The sequence below is a fragment of the Rhinatrema bivittatum genome, chromosome 8 (assembly GCF_901001135.1).
Source record: "Rhinatrema bivittatum chromosome 8, aRhiBiv1.1, whole genome shotgun sequence".
Taxonomy (NCBI): domain Eukaryota; kingdom Metazoa; phylum Chordata; class Amphibia; order Gymnophiona; family Rhinatrematidae; genus Rhinatrema; species Rhinatrema bivittatum.
Window position 1 is genome coordinate 265480538 of NC_042622.1, and position 16290 is coordinate 265496827.

Sequence of the window (16290 nt, forward strand, 5' to 3'; positions counted from 1 at the left end):
TGGAGGCAGTTTTCCCAGTAGTTGAATGTTTTAGGAAGGGATTCTGTTATGGGATCAGAATCTGTACGTTGTCTGCATAGAGGTAGTGTATTAATTTTAGGTTTGTGAGCAACTGACAGAAGGGCAGGAGGTATATATTGAAGAGGGTTGGGGACAGGGAGGAGCCTTGGGGTATGCCTAATGTTGATTTGATGTCTGGAGATTCTTTATTGTTAATTTTTACTTTGAAGCTTCTGTTGCTGAGGAAGGAGTTGAACCATCTGTGGGCAGATCCTGATAATCCGATGTCAGAAAGGCGATTTAGTAGGATGGCATGGTTCACGATGTCAAAGGCGACAGAGATGTCTAGAAGGACTAGGAGGAAAGAGAGCCCTTTGTCAAGGCCCATGAGGATGATGTCAGCTTTGAAACCTGAGTCCGTCTCCATCTGCTAGCAGGGGCGCACATAACCCACTGGTTTTGAAGCCATCTGGTACACGCTAAGAAATTGCCAATCCCTTTGTATTTTCGTAAAAGGGGCTTGGGCATAATTTGATTTCCTGTAGTGTGTGTTGGGTGTGGGAGAGGGATGGATGACAGGGGACGCAATTGAGGTGAATGTATGAGTGACAGGTGAGAGATAGACTGGTTGGGGTGGTGACTGGTGAGAGTATGGACTGGTGTGCAGGACAAAGTGGAAGGTGAAATTTAAAAGTCAGGAAATTTCCTTTCCTTTACTCCTAGCAGATCAGTCCACAACCCTCCCCCTCAAAAAAAAGACAAGGGGTTCAAGATAGGGAAGCTTTGCAGAAGGGGGGGCAACAAGGAATAGACGAGATCCCCTGAGAGGATTGCCTGACCCCACGCCCCGGAGGTCAGTCCTTTCCCCAAAAAAATGGGGGAGGGGGAAGAAGGGGTGTGGGAGAGGGGAATGTATGGAAGGAGGAAAGTAAAATAAATAAATAAATAAATAAATGAATAAGCCAGGTCAGCCTGTTCAGCAGTCTAAACAGGGCAGCCCCCTCACTTTATGTGGGTGTTTGTTTTTTCCAAGGGGTGATATTTATTTCTTTGGCTTTGTTTTTGTTGTTGTTTCTCTGCCCTCAAGGTAAAAAAATAATACCAACTGTGTGAAGAAAGTGGGCAAGGGAGGGATAGGAGCAGGAGACTGGCAGAGAGCGTGCCCAGCCATCTCAGAATGTATGTGGCAAAGGACATAAAAGCAAAGCAAAAACAGAGAGCAGCAGCCAAACCAATCAGGCCATGTGAAACTTATCTAAATGCATTTTACATGGCATGGGTGCTTGACCTCTTGTTAAATACAGACGGGCCGATACAGTACAGTGCGCTCTGATGGAGCGCACTGTTAACCCTCTATTGGATGCGCATTTTCGACGTGCTAGTGTTACCCCTTATTTAGTAAGGGGCCAAAAACCCGCATCCAACCCCCTGAACCTAATAGCGCCCGCAACATGCATATGCATGCTGATGGCCCTATTAGGTATTCCCGCACGAGTCAGAAAACAAAATGTGCAGCCAAGTCGCACATTTTGCTTTCAGAAATTAGCGCCTACCCAAAGGTAGGCATTAATTTCTCCGGGCACCAGGAAGGTGCACAGAAAAGCAGAAAAAACTGCTTTTCTGTGCACCCTCTGACTTAGTATCACGGCGATATTAAGTCGGAGGTCCCGAAAGTTTCCAAAAGTAAAAAAAAAAAAAAAAAATGTGAAGTCGGCCCACGGATGTCGGGTCGAAAACCGGACGCTCAATTTTGCCGGCGTCCGGTTTCTGAACCCGTGGCTGTCAGCGGGCTCAAGAACTGACACCGGCAAAATTGAGCATCAGCTGTCAAATCGGCTGTCAAACCCGCCACTCCAGTCCAAAAGGAGGCGCTAGGGTCATGCTAGTGTCCCAGGTCCCTAGCACCTCCTTTTGCCTGTTTTTACCGCCGCTCTCCCATGAACTTTACTGTATCGGCCCGAGAGGTAGCCCAGACCCACACATCCAGTGGATGGGGAAGTTAGGCCCTAGACTAGAAACGGTACAGAATCTGCCCGGGAACCAGGAACTGCAAACAGATTTTTCCAAATACATTCAGCAATGCATGAGAAAGGGTCTAAAATGTAGGTAAACCCCATCATGTATGTGATTCAAAACAAACCATTCATTCCCCAATCAATTTGGGTAAAGGCAGCTTTCAAACAATTGTACACCCAGACCCTGACATCAGCTGATGTTTCAGGAAGACCCTGCTTCGATCTTATCATCGCCGAATTGTCTGATCTCACTACGTACAAATGAGGACGCTGTGTTATAATCAGATCATCATAATAGTAAAGTAAGGGATAGTTTTACAGCAGCTCTAACTTGTATCCATTTCTATTTTTGTATATAGAATCACTTTCTGCAGAACTTGGTAAGTTTTTATTCACAGATACAGCAAAGTGTTTATTAAAGATTTTCCTTCCTATGATTAATGTCTGTAATTCTCTGAGCTTTGACTGTTGTGCTTTTGTGTTTCATTTCAGAGTGGAGAAGATGCTGCAGTTATGCAGGTAACACAATCTGACACAATCTCACCTCTTCAATGTGAATTTATTCCTTTATACAACTACTCTCAGTATAATATCTCAGTAAGGCCTTCTACAGATAGTAATATGGACAGAATATTTCTTTGCTGTGATGAAGAGTGTGTGTGTTTCCTGATCATACAATGCAGGGTCAGGGAGTGATCCCTCTGGGAAGGAGAGAATAGGGACAGAATATTTCTCTGCTGTGATACAGAAGAGTGTGTGTGTCCTGATCATGCACTGCAGGGTAAGGGAGAATATATTGTAACTATTGTCTAATATCATGTGTAACCTCTTTCCACTGCCTGAGCCCTAGTGGAATGAGCCCGAACCTGAGTAGGCAACGGCTTTTCAGCATCCACTTGTGCAGCTGTGACCACTTCCTTAACCGACGAAGCTGGTTCACCCTGCTTCCTTCCACCATGAAGGACAAACAGGCGATCCATCTTTCAGAAAGGTTCAGAAACCACCAGATATCACACTACATGTCGTTTGACACCCAAGTGATGCAGGAGGTGACAAAGAAATGGATTGATTTAAATTAAATTCAAAGGCACCTTAGGCAAGAGTCACCCGAAGGAATGGCTACCAGCAAGACAATTTGGCATAGAGGCGATGTTCTCAAAGTCTCAGTAATACTTGTTTGACATCTGCTAGATGAGTAGACATATCTCGCAAAAATATCAAGATGTCATCTAGGTAGACAACGACACTTTTGTACAGAAGATCCCGTAGAATGTCGTTCATCATGTTCTGAAACATGGCAGGGGCATTGCACAGGCCGAAGGGCATCACCAAATATTTGAAATGGCCATCTTGAGTGTTGAAAGCTGTTTTCCACTCGTCGCCTTCCCTTTAGGTCAAGTTTTGAGAATATCTTGGCTCCTTGAAGGCAATCAAAAAGCTCTGAGATCAGAGGTAAGGGGTATCGGTCTTTAATCGTGATCTCTTTTAGACCTCAATAGTCGATACAAGGACACAGTGTGCCATCCTTCTTCCCCTCGAAGAAGAAGCCTGCACTTGCAGGAGACTTAGATGGTCTAATGAAACCTTTTTGCAAATTTTCCTCGATGTACTCAGACATGGCTTTGTTCTCCACCACCGACAATGGGGAGTCACGTCCCTTAGGAGGTTCAACATTAGGTTTCAGTCTTATGGCACAGTCATAAGATCTATGTGGCATAAGAATGTCAGCAGCTTCTTTGGAGAAAACATCATGAAATGATGCATACTGAGGCGGCAGTCCTGGCATCACTGGAGTTGTAGGCATTTGCCATGGCATTCTGGGCCCCAACGGGAGAGTTCCAACATGGCCCAATTAAATTGCGGCATATGCAGCTGCAACCAGGGTAACCCCAGAACGATAGGGTGCATGGCCTTCTCCAACACAAAGAAGGAAATTAATTCAGTATGGAGAGCTCCGGTGCGGAGGGATACCGGTTCGGTACAACAGGTAACATTACCCGGTAAAGGCTCCCCATGTATAGATGATAAGAGTAGTGGAGTCTTCAGAGTGGTGAGGGGAATCCTCAAATGTTCCACTAGTCGTTGAAGAATAAAAATTACCTCCTGCCCCTGAGTCCACCAGGGCAAGAATCTGAAACTCCAGAGGTCCTCAGATCAGAGAGACAGGGAGGGAGAGTGGAGGAGAGGGCGTAGTGAGGCCTAAGAAGAGTCCTCCCGCAGAACTTAGGCCTGTCTGTTTCCCGGATATATCAGGCATGTTTGGACTGCATGACCAGCTTGTCCACAGTACATGTGCAATCCATTCCTCTTCCGAAGTCTTCTCTCTTTGGATGTCAGGTGACTGCGACCGAATTGCATCGGTTCTTCCCCACTGGCAACGGGAGTCAAAGGAACCATCCTGAGTGCAGGTTTAGCACGAACTTCCTTCTGAACAGGTCCTTTACTAGGCTTGAGTTCTTGCACCTTATCACGAAGCCAGTGATCAATTCTAGTAGCTAAGGTCACTAGCTCATCCAGCGAGTCAGGTGTTTCATGAGCCGCTAGGGATGTGCAGAGCAAAATTTTATGTTCATATTTTTTATGTCCGAAAGGGGGTCCCACTTGCGGCCAATATGGACATAAAAAAAATCCAATGAGTTGGGTATATGTACATATGTGCAAAAAAAAAAATTAAAACCCCCTCACCCTCCTTAATCCCCCCCCCAGACTTACCACAACTCCCTGGTGATCGAGCGAGGAGTGAGGACGTCATTTCTGCAATCCTTGGCGAGAAGCATGTGACGTCGGTGGCACGTCGAGTGACGCGGCGTCACGTGATTCCCGGCTCGTTCGCGCCGGACGGCTCGTTCGGCCCAAAAAGAACTTTTGGCCAGCTTGGGGGGGCCTCCTGACCCCCCAAGCTGGCCAAAAGTTCTTTTTGGGCCGAACGAGCCGTCCGGCGCGAACTCGCCGGGAATCACGTGGCGCCGCGTCACTCAGACGCGACGTCACGTGATTCCCGGCAAGTTCGCGCCGGACGGCTCGTTCGGCCCAAAAAGAACTTTTGGCCAGCTTGGGGGGGCCTCCTGACCCCCTCAAGCTGGCCAAAAGTTCTTTTTGGGCCGAACGAGCCGTCCGGCGCGAACTCGCCGGGAATCACGTGGCGCCGCGTCACTCAGACGCGACGTCACGTGATTCCCGGCAAGTTCGCGCCGGACGGCTCGTTCGGCCCAAAAAGAACTTTTGGCCAGCTTGGGGGGGCCTCCTGACCCCCTCAAGCTGGCCAAAAGTTCTTTTTGGGCCGAACAAGCCGTCCGGCGCGAACGAGCCAGGAATCACGTGACGCCGGCGTCACTCGATGTGCCGCCGACGTCACATGCTTCTCGCCAAGGATTGCAGAAATGGCGTCCTCACTCCTCGCTCCATCACCAGGGAGTTGTGGTAAGTCGGGGGGGGGGGGGGGATTAAGGAGGGTGAGGGGGTTTATATTTTTATTTTGGCTCAACAATCGCGATTTCCCACATATCGAACATATCTATGTTCGATATGTGGGAAATCCGATCGTTTATGTCGAATCAATTTTTTAAGTAAAAAAAAAATATGAGTTGCGTTTTACTAATGCGGTCAATCCGAATGCACACCCCTATGAGCCGCCAGCTCGTCCTTCAAGCGGGAATCCAAACCTTTGAAGAAGAGAGTTTTCAGGCATCTAGGGTCCCAATGTAGTTCAGCCGCAAGAGTCTTGAACTCTATAGCAAAATCAGCCAGAGGTTGGTTGCCTTGCTTCAGGTCCACCAATGTAGAACCAGCAACAGTATATCGGGCAGGATCATAAAAAACGGATTGGAACAAGTCCATAAATCCATCAGTATCCTGAAGTATAAGGTCTTTGCGTTCCCACAGCGAGGAAGCCCAAGTCAAAGCCCTTCCATCCAGGTAGGATAGAATATAAGTAGTCTTGGTGTAGGCTGTGGGGAAATGAGTGGGTTGTAATGCAAAATGCATACAACACTGGTTTAAGAAGCCTCTAGTTTTCTGAATCTCCCCAGAGAAACGTACTGGAGCAGCAAGAGGCACATTTCCTAGCGTGTAGCAGATGGACTCAGGACCAATGGGTATAGTGTACTCCTGTTAGTAGTTGGAGACGGATCAGATTTCAATCTGACGTCAGCCCCTAGTACATATACGCCTGCAGGAAGTGCAGCTCCTCAGTATTTTCCGTCTCCAAAGCAGTTTGGGACTCTATACACGCACAGCGTTAGAGTATTTTAGCAAAGAAAACCAAAACAAGAAGAAATCTTACCTCTACAGACAAGCCCCGCTCTCCTGTGGTGACACCTCTTGGGGCCCTCCCCCAGTTGAGAATTCCTGAGGTGATTTCCGCGATCCCTCGGAGGTAAGCCTCGGCCCGGCGGTAGACCCTCGGCGGGGACCTAGCCCCCGACATCGGGTGAGGCTGAGAGGCAGCGGTGCAACTTCGAGCGCGGGGGTGAAGGTATTTTTCCTCTCCCCCCGCAGCCGGAGACAGCCCGGAACGAGACCGGGAAGCGCCGAGACAAGGTAAGGTAGAAATCTATTTAAAAGTCTCCGGTCTCCGAAGCTCGAGGAGTAGCACAGGTCACCAGCCAGGACCAATGCCACCGGGCTGATCCACCCTAGCAGGACTAGACCCCGGTCAGATCTGAGGGTCCTCCCACATGGAGACACCCCGAGGTGGTTACCATATTGTCCGCGTGGTTGCCGGCACCATTTTGATCTATTCTCCGCCCCGATCCGTGCTCACAATGTCGCGCAACCAAGTACCGTGCGCACAAGCCACACACATAGCCACGCGTTTACTGTGCCGGGCACATAAACTTTGATCTGCATGCACAACAGCGCGCACATCTCCCTGAGCACGCACCAACCTTACGCGCACAACTTCGACGCACCGGAGTGCATACTTAGCCACCCAGGCCCTGTGTTTTATGCGCACAAACCATGGCACCACCGGAAAAGAAGCTCAAGGCTCAGGGCCTTTGCCCTACATGTCACATTAGAGCTGCACAGCATGAGGAGACCACGGCCCTGTGTATACAGTGCGAGGAGGTCCTGGGGGATCCAGCCCATGGCCATCCCTAGCCGGTACCGGGTTCTAGCCTCTCGAACAGTACACCAGACCTAGCGTCCCCCAGCGGGACCCTCCCTCAAACGGGACTCCCCAGGGACACAGCGCCTCTTAATTTAGACCCAGCATCTATCTCCTGGGTGGAATTCTTCAAAGGCCTGCATACCTTCGTCCACATGCAACCGGGGCCTCCAATGATACAGCCACAACCTTTGGCAGAGGACCTCAACATCCTGGGACCCTCTATGCCCAGGGAAGTGATCCCAACACCTAGAAGCCCCACCTTCGGGGTCATGGACAATTCAGATGAGGAATCAGAACCATTAGAGGAAGGGGAGCTCCCTCCGGGGACAGAGACCGATGGACTCAACACACTGTCACCTGCCTCCATGTCATACTGAACCTTCTGATTCAGTCCTGGCTTTATCGTGGTGCATGCTGGGATTTGTAATATGGAGTGCATCGGCTTCCCCATCTGGGGACAATGTCCCTCCATCAGCTAAAAGCAAGAAGATACTGGGAGAAGAGAGGGGCAATCTGAAGACCTATGTTCTGCAGCTCATGAGTGAGAGCCACTGACCAATAGGATTGCTAGAACCTGCCAGTGAGCAGAGCTTCTGATAGGCTGAATGGATGAGGAACTAACCAATCACAGAAGCCATTGAGGGCCAGGGGATGGGTAGGGAGCCAATAATGGTTAGATGTGGGTGTGTGAGGACTCAATCAGAAGTGTGAGCTCATGTTTATTAATGTTTCTCCTCTCTGCAGTGGATGTGACTCTGGATCCTGAAACCGCTCATCCCGAGCTCCTCCTAACTGACGAGGGGAAAACTATGAAACATGGAGGCATAGGAGAGAACCTGCCCAGGAGTCCCCGGAGTTTTAACGTTTCTCCCTGTGTGCTAGGGCTTGAGGCCTTCTCCTCAGGGAGACATTACTGGGAGGTGGAGGTGGGGGATGGGAGGAGATGGGAGTTGGGAGTGTGCAGAAACTCCGTGAGGAGGAAGGGGTGGATCACACGATCGCCCGAGGAGGGATACTGGGCAGTTAAGCTGTGGTCTGGAGGGAAATACTATGCACTTACCTCCCCCGAGACCAGGCTCCCTCTGAGCGAGAGCCCCCGGGCTGTGGGGATCTTCCTGGACTATGAGGCAGGAAAAGTTTCATTTTATGATGCAGAGAATAAATCTCATCTCTTCACCTTCTCTGACACCTTCACTGGCTCTCTCCGGCCTTTCTTCTGTACCCAGGATAAGCCTCTGAGGATCCGGCCAGTGTCAGGCTGGGAGTGAGAGCGTGGGGCTCAGGGGTATCAGCTGCAGTCTCTGGGAGATGGTGAGAGGGGGAAAGGAGGCTCCAGATTTGTGTCAAACCTGTGAATGAAAAACCACTGCCCAGCAACAGGAGAGGACCTGAGAGGGTGGGGAGCGGTGGGAGATGAGGAGTTAGGGGCTGGGAGGTCTAAATTTCTTAGCCTTTGTGAACCCACTGAAGAATATAAGTATCAATCCCAATGAATGTTTAAAAATTTTATAGATAGAGGATACCCACGCAAGGTCATACGGAGGGCGTTTAAATGTGCCTTATATGCTAATAGATCGTTACTTCTACAGAAGCAATCTTGACCAATTCAAGACCGTCCAATTTTTATTATCCCTTACATGCAGCATACTAATCAAATACAACAAATAGTGCAATCTCATTGGCATGTTCTATAAATAAAAGCAGGTTTTGAGGAATTTCCTCATTTTGTTCATACATAGCGATTGAACCTGTGGGATTGTTTGCTGCCATTAGTTATAAGATCTCTTGTCTTCTACTCTACCAGTGAGTATGGTCAGTTTGCATGTCAGCACTGTGTAGTATGTCCTAATGTTTACAGATTCAGCGATTTACTCATCCCTCTCTTCGGTTTGAAGACCACCTGAGTGACCAACTTGTCTGTATGTCATCCCAAGTCATTTATGCCATTGTTTGCCCATGTCACAAAATCTACATTGGTCATACTAAATTAGCATGCAAGACACGGATAATACAACATAAACCTACACAACATTTGCGACAGAAACATTTCATTATGTTTGCGCAGACGTGAACGTTTCATTTTTGAATGGCAAACTTTAATGCTTCAAGGATTAAATTCAGCTCTTGAATGGGAGGCTTTTTTATAAACCCGTGAAAAAAAATGGTTTCTTATTTTTTGAAGTTTTTTCTCCAATAAGAGCTTGATGTGAGAGTACATATCTTGACCACTCTGCTTTTTTAACTATACATATGTTTGTTGATGCTGTGGATACATAAAAAAACAAAAAAATCACATTAGCACAAGGTTAATTGGCCTTGCTTTGAAGTCCCAGTAAGTTGACAGAGGCAGGATAATCCTTTAAAAGATGAAAGAGCCTGAGCCAGCTCCATTTGGGTTGTTTTCACAGTGGGAGGAGGGCTCTGGTAAGCTCCCTTTGGTTAACTTTATTGTTTTTGTTTTTTATTTTGCACTTTAAACTGGATTACATTCATATACTGTAATTATTTCCCTATCACCAGCCAGCTTACAATCTAAGTCTGTACCTGAGGCAATGGAGGTGACAAGGAGTAGCACTCAAACATTGGTCTTCTGGTTCATAGCCCACTGCTCTAACCACTAGGATACTCCTCCACTGCACTTTAGTGTTTGTAGAAGGATATTTTGTTGAGATTATGTGTTTATTTGATTATGTTTCTGCAGATATGCATTTAAGTAACAGGACTGCCATTTTGTCCTAATTCATTATGTATATGGCGTTCCTTTTTCAGAATTGTTGCTTTGAAGCTGCTTTTCAAACAGGACTGTCACTTTCTCTAATGTTTGTCAGATTTACAACATTGGATTTACTTTGTTTGATCTTCTGCTAAACTTAGCCACTTAGTGGTTTGTGTTATTGAATTAGGGGTTATAATTCAGACCTCAAAATGACATATATGAAACTTTGTAACATTTTGATGTAGAAATATTTTTTGTGATTACTTCTCTCTTTATTGCATTGGAACAGTTTCTTCACGTATACTGGTCAGTAACCAGTTTTACTTTTATAGAAAAAAATAATAGTTCTTTAGTAAAAATAATAAAATTTATTTTTCATTTGTTGGTATTTGATATTTGTATACATATACACACACATTTATATACATATACAGCATTGATTTTGCAATCCCTGGATTACAGTCATTTTTATATAAACTGCTCCACGTTTTGTGAAACATCTGCTTCAACGGCAGGGGAGAAGAAAAACTGATACTTCACGCATATCCAGCATAGCTCTCTGCTTCAACAGCAGGGGAGAAGAAAAAAGGATTCGCACTCACAAAGCGGGGAGTAGCTGGCTTGTTACGGCGGTTACTACCCCAAACCAAATAAGCCTGATACTTCACTTTCAATGCATATCCTGCTTCAACGGCAGGGGAGAAGAAAAACTGATACTTCACGCATATCCAGCATAGCTCTCTGCTTCAACGGCAGGGGAGAAGAAAAACTGATACTACAAGCATATCCAGCATAGCTCCCTGCTTCAACAGCAGGGGAGAAGAAAAACAACCAATAAGGGCTGAACAACACAGTCTGGGTAAAACAAATAAGCATGGGTGTAGCTTGCTTATTGCGGCGGTTACTTCCCCTACTACCCATAACTAATCAAGCTTGATATTTCACTTGGTTGCAGCTCCATCACTGCTCTCTACATTAATGGTGGGGGTGGAAGGGAATTAGAACCAAGAGCTAAGAGAAACAGATAAGTATGAGAGAAAAAAGTGTGTGAAGCTTGCTGGGCAGACTGGATGGGCCGTTTGGTCTTCTTCTGCCGTCATTTCTATATTTCTATGTTTCTATGTAGATGCTACACCCAGCATGGTGATTATCATTCCTGGATCCAACGGCAAGTCACTCTAACTGGTTTACTTAGCCGTGTGGCATTTTAAACCTAGTTACATCTTCAGCTCCCCTGCGGTGGCATGGAGGGAGCTTGACAAGCGATTTTTGGGTGTCCAAGTCATCAGGGTTTGTTCCCCCTGAGGAAGCCAGGTTGGCGAAACAAGGGCCTTGCCGGGACACAATCCCAGCATACCCAAAGCTAGCACAATCTGATTCTATGTGATTCTCTGTTAGCATTCTATGATTATATCTGATGTTATGAAATATAATCTGTTTGTATAAATGCTCTCTCAACATCTTGGTATTCTTGTCTTTGCACTTTGTGGCTGTTATCCACGAGTTGTATTTCAGAGCAGTCATCCCATGTGGTTACAGGTTTAGCATTGTGTAGTTGCAGAGTATACACATTCAGCAGTGTTACATGTGTGAGACATTGTTTCTCATGCTCCTGAAGGCAATGTCAGAATAATCTTGTGTCAGGTTTAAGTGCTTTGTTTTTCTTCACACTTGTATATGCGAATAGACTTTAATGGAAGGGCCGGAGGAGTCCAGTCTCGGAAGCCCATGATAATCTGAGCACCAGGCTGCCTCTTCCAGTCGGATAATGCATGGCTTGAGCTGGGGGGGGGGGAGGAAGGGGGTTGGGAACTCGAGGAGGGAGCGGCGCTCCCGTGTTATGTTTTTCATTCTGAGGCCCCGGAGGTCAGCCCTTGGGGTCATGTCGGGTCCCTGCTCTTGGGGGTTCTAGGGGAGACTCAGTCTCTGCAGGGTGCGCTCTTCCTCCTGCCCCCGGGTCACTCTTGCCTGTCAACGCTTTGGTGTACAGACTGGGCCCCGGGAACGTGTTTCTTTCCCACCCCAGTTTTTCTGCAGGTCCTGGGCTTTTTACTTTCCCTTCCCAGCGCTACTTTGCAGGCTCCCTCGGTGGGTGGAATGATTTTCCCTACCCCTCCAGCTGCTGCTTTAGGTCGCGAGTGTGATCTTGTCAGTGGGGCTGCTGCTGGGGTCGGGGGTTCCTCCAGGGTGGTCCTTGCCTGCGTCAGATGTGCAGAATGTCTCACTTGTGCTGTGTCCATCCCCCGTACACTGCTTTCTCTCATGCTCCTGTTTTTTTCTCAGATTTCCCCCGAGTGACTTTTCCTTGGTGGGGTCTCATTCATTTGTTAACCCTGAGTTCCTGGGGCCTCGTGTGTTCAACGTTGTGGATTCTGGTGCACCACTTGCCCCATCTGCCCCTGTTTTTACCTCGACAACGTCTGCAGTGCCTGTTTCGGTGCCCTGGGGTGCTGCTTCTGTTGTTGCTACTTCTGTTTCACTTAGCAGTACAAGTGCTGATCAGGCTCGGGTGGTGGGGTTCCTGGGTGGGCATTCTGGGGGGGGGGGGGGGGTCTCCTGGGCGCTCTTTTTCTGTTTTTCAGCCTGGGGTGCAGAGAGCCTCCGACGCCGACACCTCCGATCGTCCAGGTCCTTCAAGCCTTGAGAGTTGGTGGAACCAGCAAGCCTCAGCACTCATCAGCTCCGGCGTTTCATCTGCCGATCCAGGTCAGGGGGCTTCAGATGCCGGTTCTTCTCCTTCAGGCCCTGCTCTTACCTCACATCCAGCCCAGTCTGCAGTGTCACAGGGCACTGATGCTCCTGGTGAGTTTTGGTTAGGGCGCTGATGCTATGTCTTTGCCAGCCAGTATTATTTATGTATTTATAACTTTTTTATACCGGTATTAGTAGCTGCATCATACTGGTTTACATAATAACTGCAGGTTAAAATTACAATAAACAGGTGCAGGGTATGGGACTAGAAGGAACAAGAGCGATAGAATAGGGAAACAATATAAGAAGTGTAACATGTGGTAAAAAACTGAGTAATCTAACTTTATACATAGGCTCCGGTCAAGCATTAATGCACCAAGGGATAATAAGTGTGAGTGACTATTCGGGATAGGCCCGTTTAAAGAGCCAAGTCTTTAATTTGGATCTGAATTTGATGAAGCAAGGTTCGAGGGTATCAGTGGATGTATTCCCAGCACCCTCCCTGTTAATGTCTTGTTTATGCCCTCTAATGAATTTTTGCTCTCTGGGACAACAGTTGGTGCCGTCAGTCAGGATCTGCTTTTTCGGAGACCTTGCAGGCCACTTCTTTCCACGGCAGGTGTGACAGATGCCTCGGATGCGGTGGCTCCTTGCGTGACCAGTGCAGTCGGGGGTGGAGGTAATTCTGAGTCCGTCCAGGTTTTTGACAAGGTTGAGGAGGGAGTAGGAGGGGGTAACATGGCAGTTATAGGAGGTCTAGTTCCTCAGACTCCAGTTCCTCGTCCACTTTGTCTTCCTCCCCTTCGTCTGCTTGTCATGCGGGTTCTCTAAGTCAGTCTTCCCACTTGGGGGACAAAGGGCACTCCTGCGCTTGTGGCTCTCACCGAACTTTGGGAGGAAGTTTCACATGCGCACAGTAAATAAATTAGGAAACAAAAATATATTGATATTTTCCGTTTGCTAGAGGGTAGGCGGGGTAAGCGCTCGGGGGGGGGGGGGGGGAAAAGAGGAACAAGTCTGATTGTCCCCGGGGGGTTGAACTTAAGATCCCTAGGAGCATACTTAATTATTGGGTCTGGTCTTTCCTCACATTGGCCAGTGTGGTGGGTCATTATGACCCGTCACAGTACGGTGCGCTATTAACGTACGCCGACACCATTATTGGAGCTCACAAGGATTATGAAGGTTGGGCTTGGCTCAACTACGATGAGCGTTTTAGAGATAGGATGGCCGGTAAGAAATCTATTGGTTGGGGTACCCAGCATGTTAGTCTCTGGCTAAAGCAAATGATCAATAAAGCCCACTGCACTGGCACTTCGGTTCCGAGCCAACCTGGATGATCCGTTTCTGTTGCTTTTCAGACTCCTCAGTTCAGCTGAAATTGGTCACCTGACTCAGATGCCCAGCTTAGATGCTCATATTGGAAAGATTTAGATAAGGAAACCTGACTTCTATCTGCATAGATCTTGCCCTTTAAAACGTTAGCCCCTGTTCTGATCCTGTCCTGGGCAGAGGGGCTTAGGAGGAGGCTCACGGAGCACAGAAGTCTTCCCACATGGGGGGGGGGGGGAGGGGGTTTGCTTTCTGTGGCTCTTCCAATTATAAGTCCAGTCACAACAAAAATATCACTCAGACTCTAATATTGTTAAAAAAAAAAAAAAAAAAAAAAAAGTTCCTTTACTGGCATGGAAGATGGGCAAACACAAAGTTCAAAACCCTGGTACACTAAGACAGTGATTCGCAACCTTTTTTCCCCGTCGTACACACCTGATGTCCAATGCTCACATGTGTGACCCAGCACCAGGGGTGGACTGCAGGACAATATCCGCCCCGGGGGATTTTTTGTAAAACTGGCCTGTGGGGTATCTGATGCCCTCATGCACTTTCCCTGCAGCCCATGCATCTTCCGGCTGAAGCAGAATGGACTCTGCCATAGCCTCACAGGTCTCCAGGGCTGGTGCTTGCTATTTTGCTGCCCTGTGCAAACAATTACTGTGCTACCCCGCCCACCCCCGCCATCATTCGGTCTCTGTCCCATGCCCATAAAAAAAAAAAAGCCCAGCTCCTTTATATGCAAAAAAAAAAGCCCAGCTCCCGCAAACAATCTATATTTTTAAAAACTGACACACACACACCCCCCCCCTCCTCCACACAGAACCCATGGTCAAGCCTTGCACACACACACACACACACACTACAGATACACACACACAATTTTACATGAAAAACTAACATTCAAAATTACAGTCTGCTGAGGCAAAAATAACATTACAGCATGCATATTATATTGACATGCACTGCTGTGGTGCCAACCAGAAAACACTGCAAAAAAAAAAACAAAACACTTGGAACTCCTATGGAATTAGATTTTTTGTAATGCGTGCTGGGTGTGGCTTTTCCCAGATATAGATTGTCCCACTTCTTGCACTGGCTAATAGTATGCCTTAACCTTCAGGGGAACAGATTATTTGGGTACAATATATAATTTTTTAAGCATCTAAAGAGGTGATATTATGGAGCTTTTTGGGAAATTAAGAATATGAAGATTAAATCTTCTGCAGTGGTTGTCTAGCTTTTCCAACTTGCAATGGATCACCACGTTGTCTTTAATCAGAGCCGAAATGGACTCAGATAGACTCTTAGGGGTAAATATTCAGCTGCTGAGCGGCTAGGTAAGTTAGCCGGATACATATATCTGGCTAACTTAACTGGGATATTCAGCAGTGCAGCCGTGCCACTAAATATAGTGGGATAACTTAGAGTTAGCCAGATATGTGGTTTCATGTTAAATTTAGACGTGCCCCATGGTGCATCTAGAGTTAGCGGGTTAAGTTAACCGAATATCGGAGTTATCCTTAACCGGCTAACTCTGCTGCTCCCCGGAACACCTACCTCCTGCCCCAGAAGCGCCCCTGACTTATTCAGATAAATTCTAGCCGGATAATTCATTATCCGACTAGAATTTAGACAGATAAGCCTTTTGAATATATGGCTAAGCCATTTGCATTAAGATGCATAACTTTCCCATTATCTGTCTAAGTGACTTTGAATATCTACCTCTTAGTTAATTTTTCTACTTGATCTGATTTCTTCTCTTGCTCCCTAATACATTGGGTATGCTCATTAGAAATGAGTGGCAATAGGTTAATTGAAGAAACATTTAATCCATTGTGGCTGACCACAGATTCTCTAAAGCAGGGTTTCCCCCACCTGACCAGGGGTCTCCACATCCAGTTGGGTTTTCAGGATATCCACAATGAATATGCATGAGATAAATTTGTATATTCTGAGTCATCATGATATGCAAATTTATCCCATGCATATTCATTGTGGATATCCTGAAAATCTGCTGGCTGTGGGGTCCCCAGGTTAAGTTTGGGAAGCCCTTCTCTAAAGTAAGTACAGCTGGCTTCGTTAATACAGCAGGACTCAAACCCATTGAGGCACCTGCTGATCACCAGCCAGGCTTCCATTAATCAAAGCCTCCCCATCTGAGGCTGAGGGTTTCATAGAATCAATGTCCAATGAGGCCCCTGACCCCAGGCTTATATTAGCCTCAATGCCGGCAGACAAAAATGTCCTAGGCTCTGGGTTCAAAGGTGACCGACGTCTCTGCTAGGACAGCAGAGAAATTACCCAGCTCAAGCCCCATCCCCAGTACCTTGTGTATGAACAACGTTGAAATCCTCCAAGATGAGCTGTGACGGAAGAGAGGACACAGAACGACGCTCTGATGGGGGGGGGAAACGAATCAGTCC

General features: G+C 47.2%; 1 protein-coding gene across 1 annotated transcript in view; it reads left to right on the forward strand.

Annotated features, from left to right (window-relative positions):
- LOC115098354 (butyrophilin subfamily 1 member A1-like) overlaps positions 1-10212 on the forward strand; it is a 59462-nt gene extending 49250 nt beyond the window's left edge. The window contains exons 7-9 of the mRNA XM_029614896.1: positions 2375-2395; positions 2508-2534; positions 7870-10212. Of these exons, the coding sequence (XP_029470756.1) occupies positions 2375-2395; positions 2508-2534; positions 7870-8393 (572 nt within the window). The 3' untranslated portion in view covers positions 8394-10212. The remainder of the gene's footprint in view (positions 1-2374; positions 2396-2507; positions 2535-7869) is intronic.
- The last annotated feature ends 6078 nt before the right edge of the window (positions 10213-16290 follow it).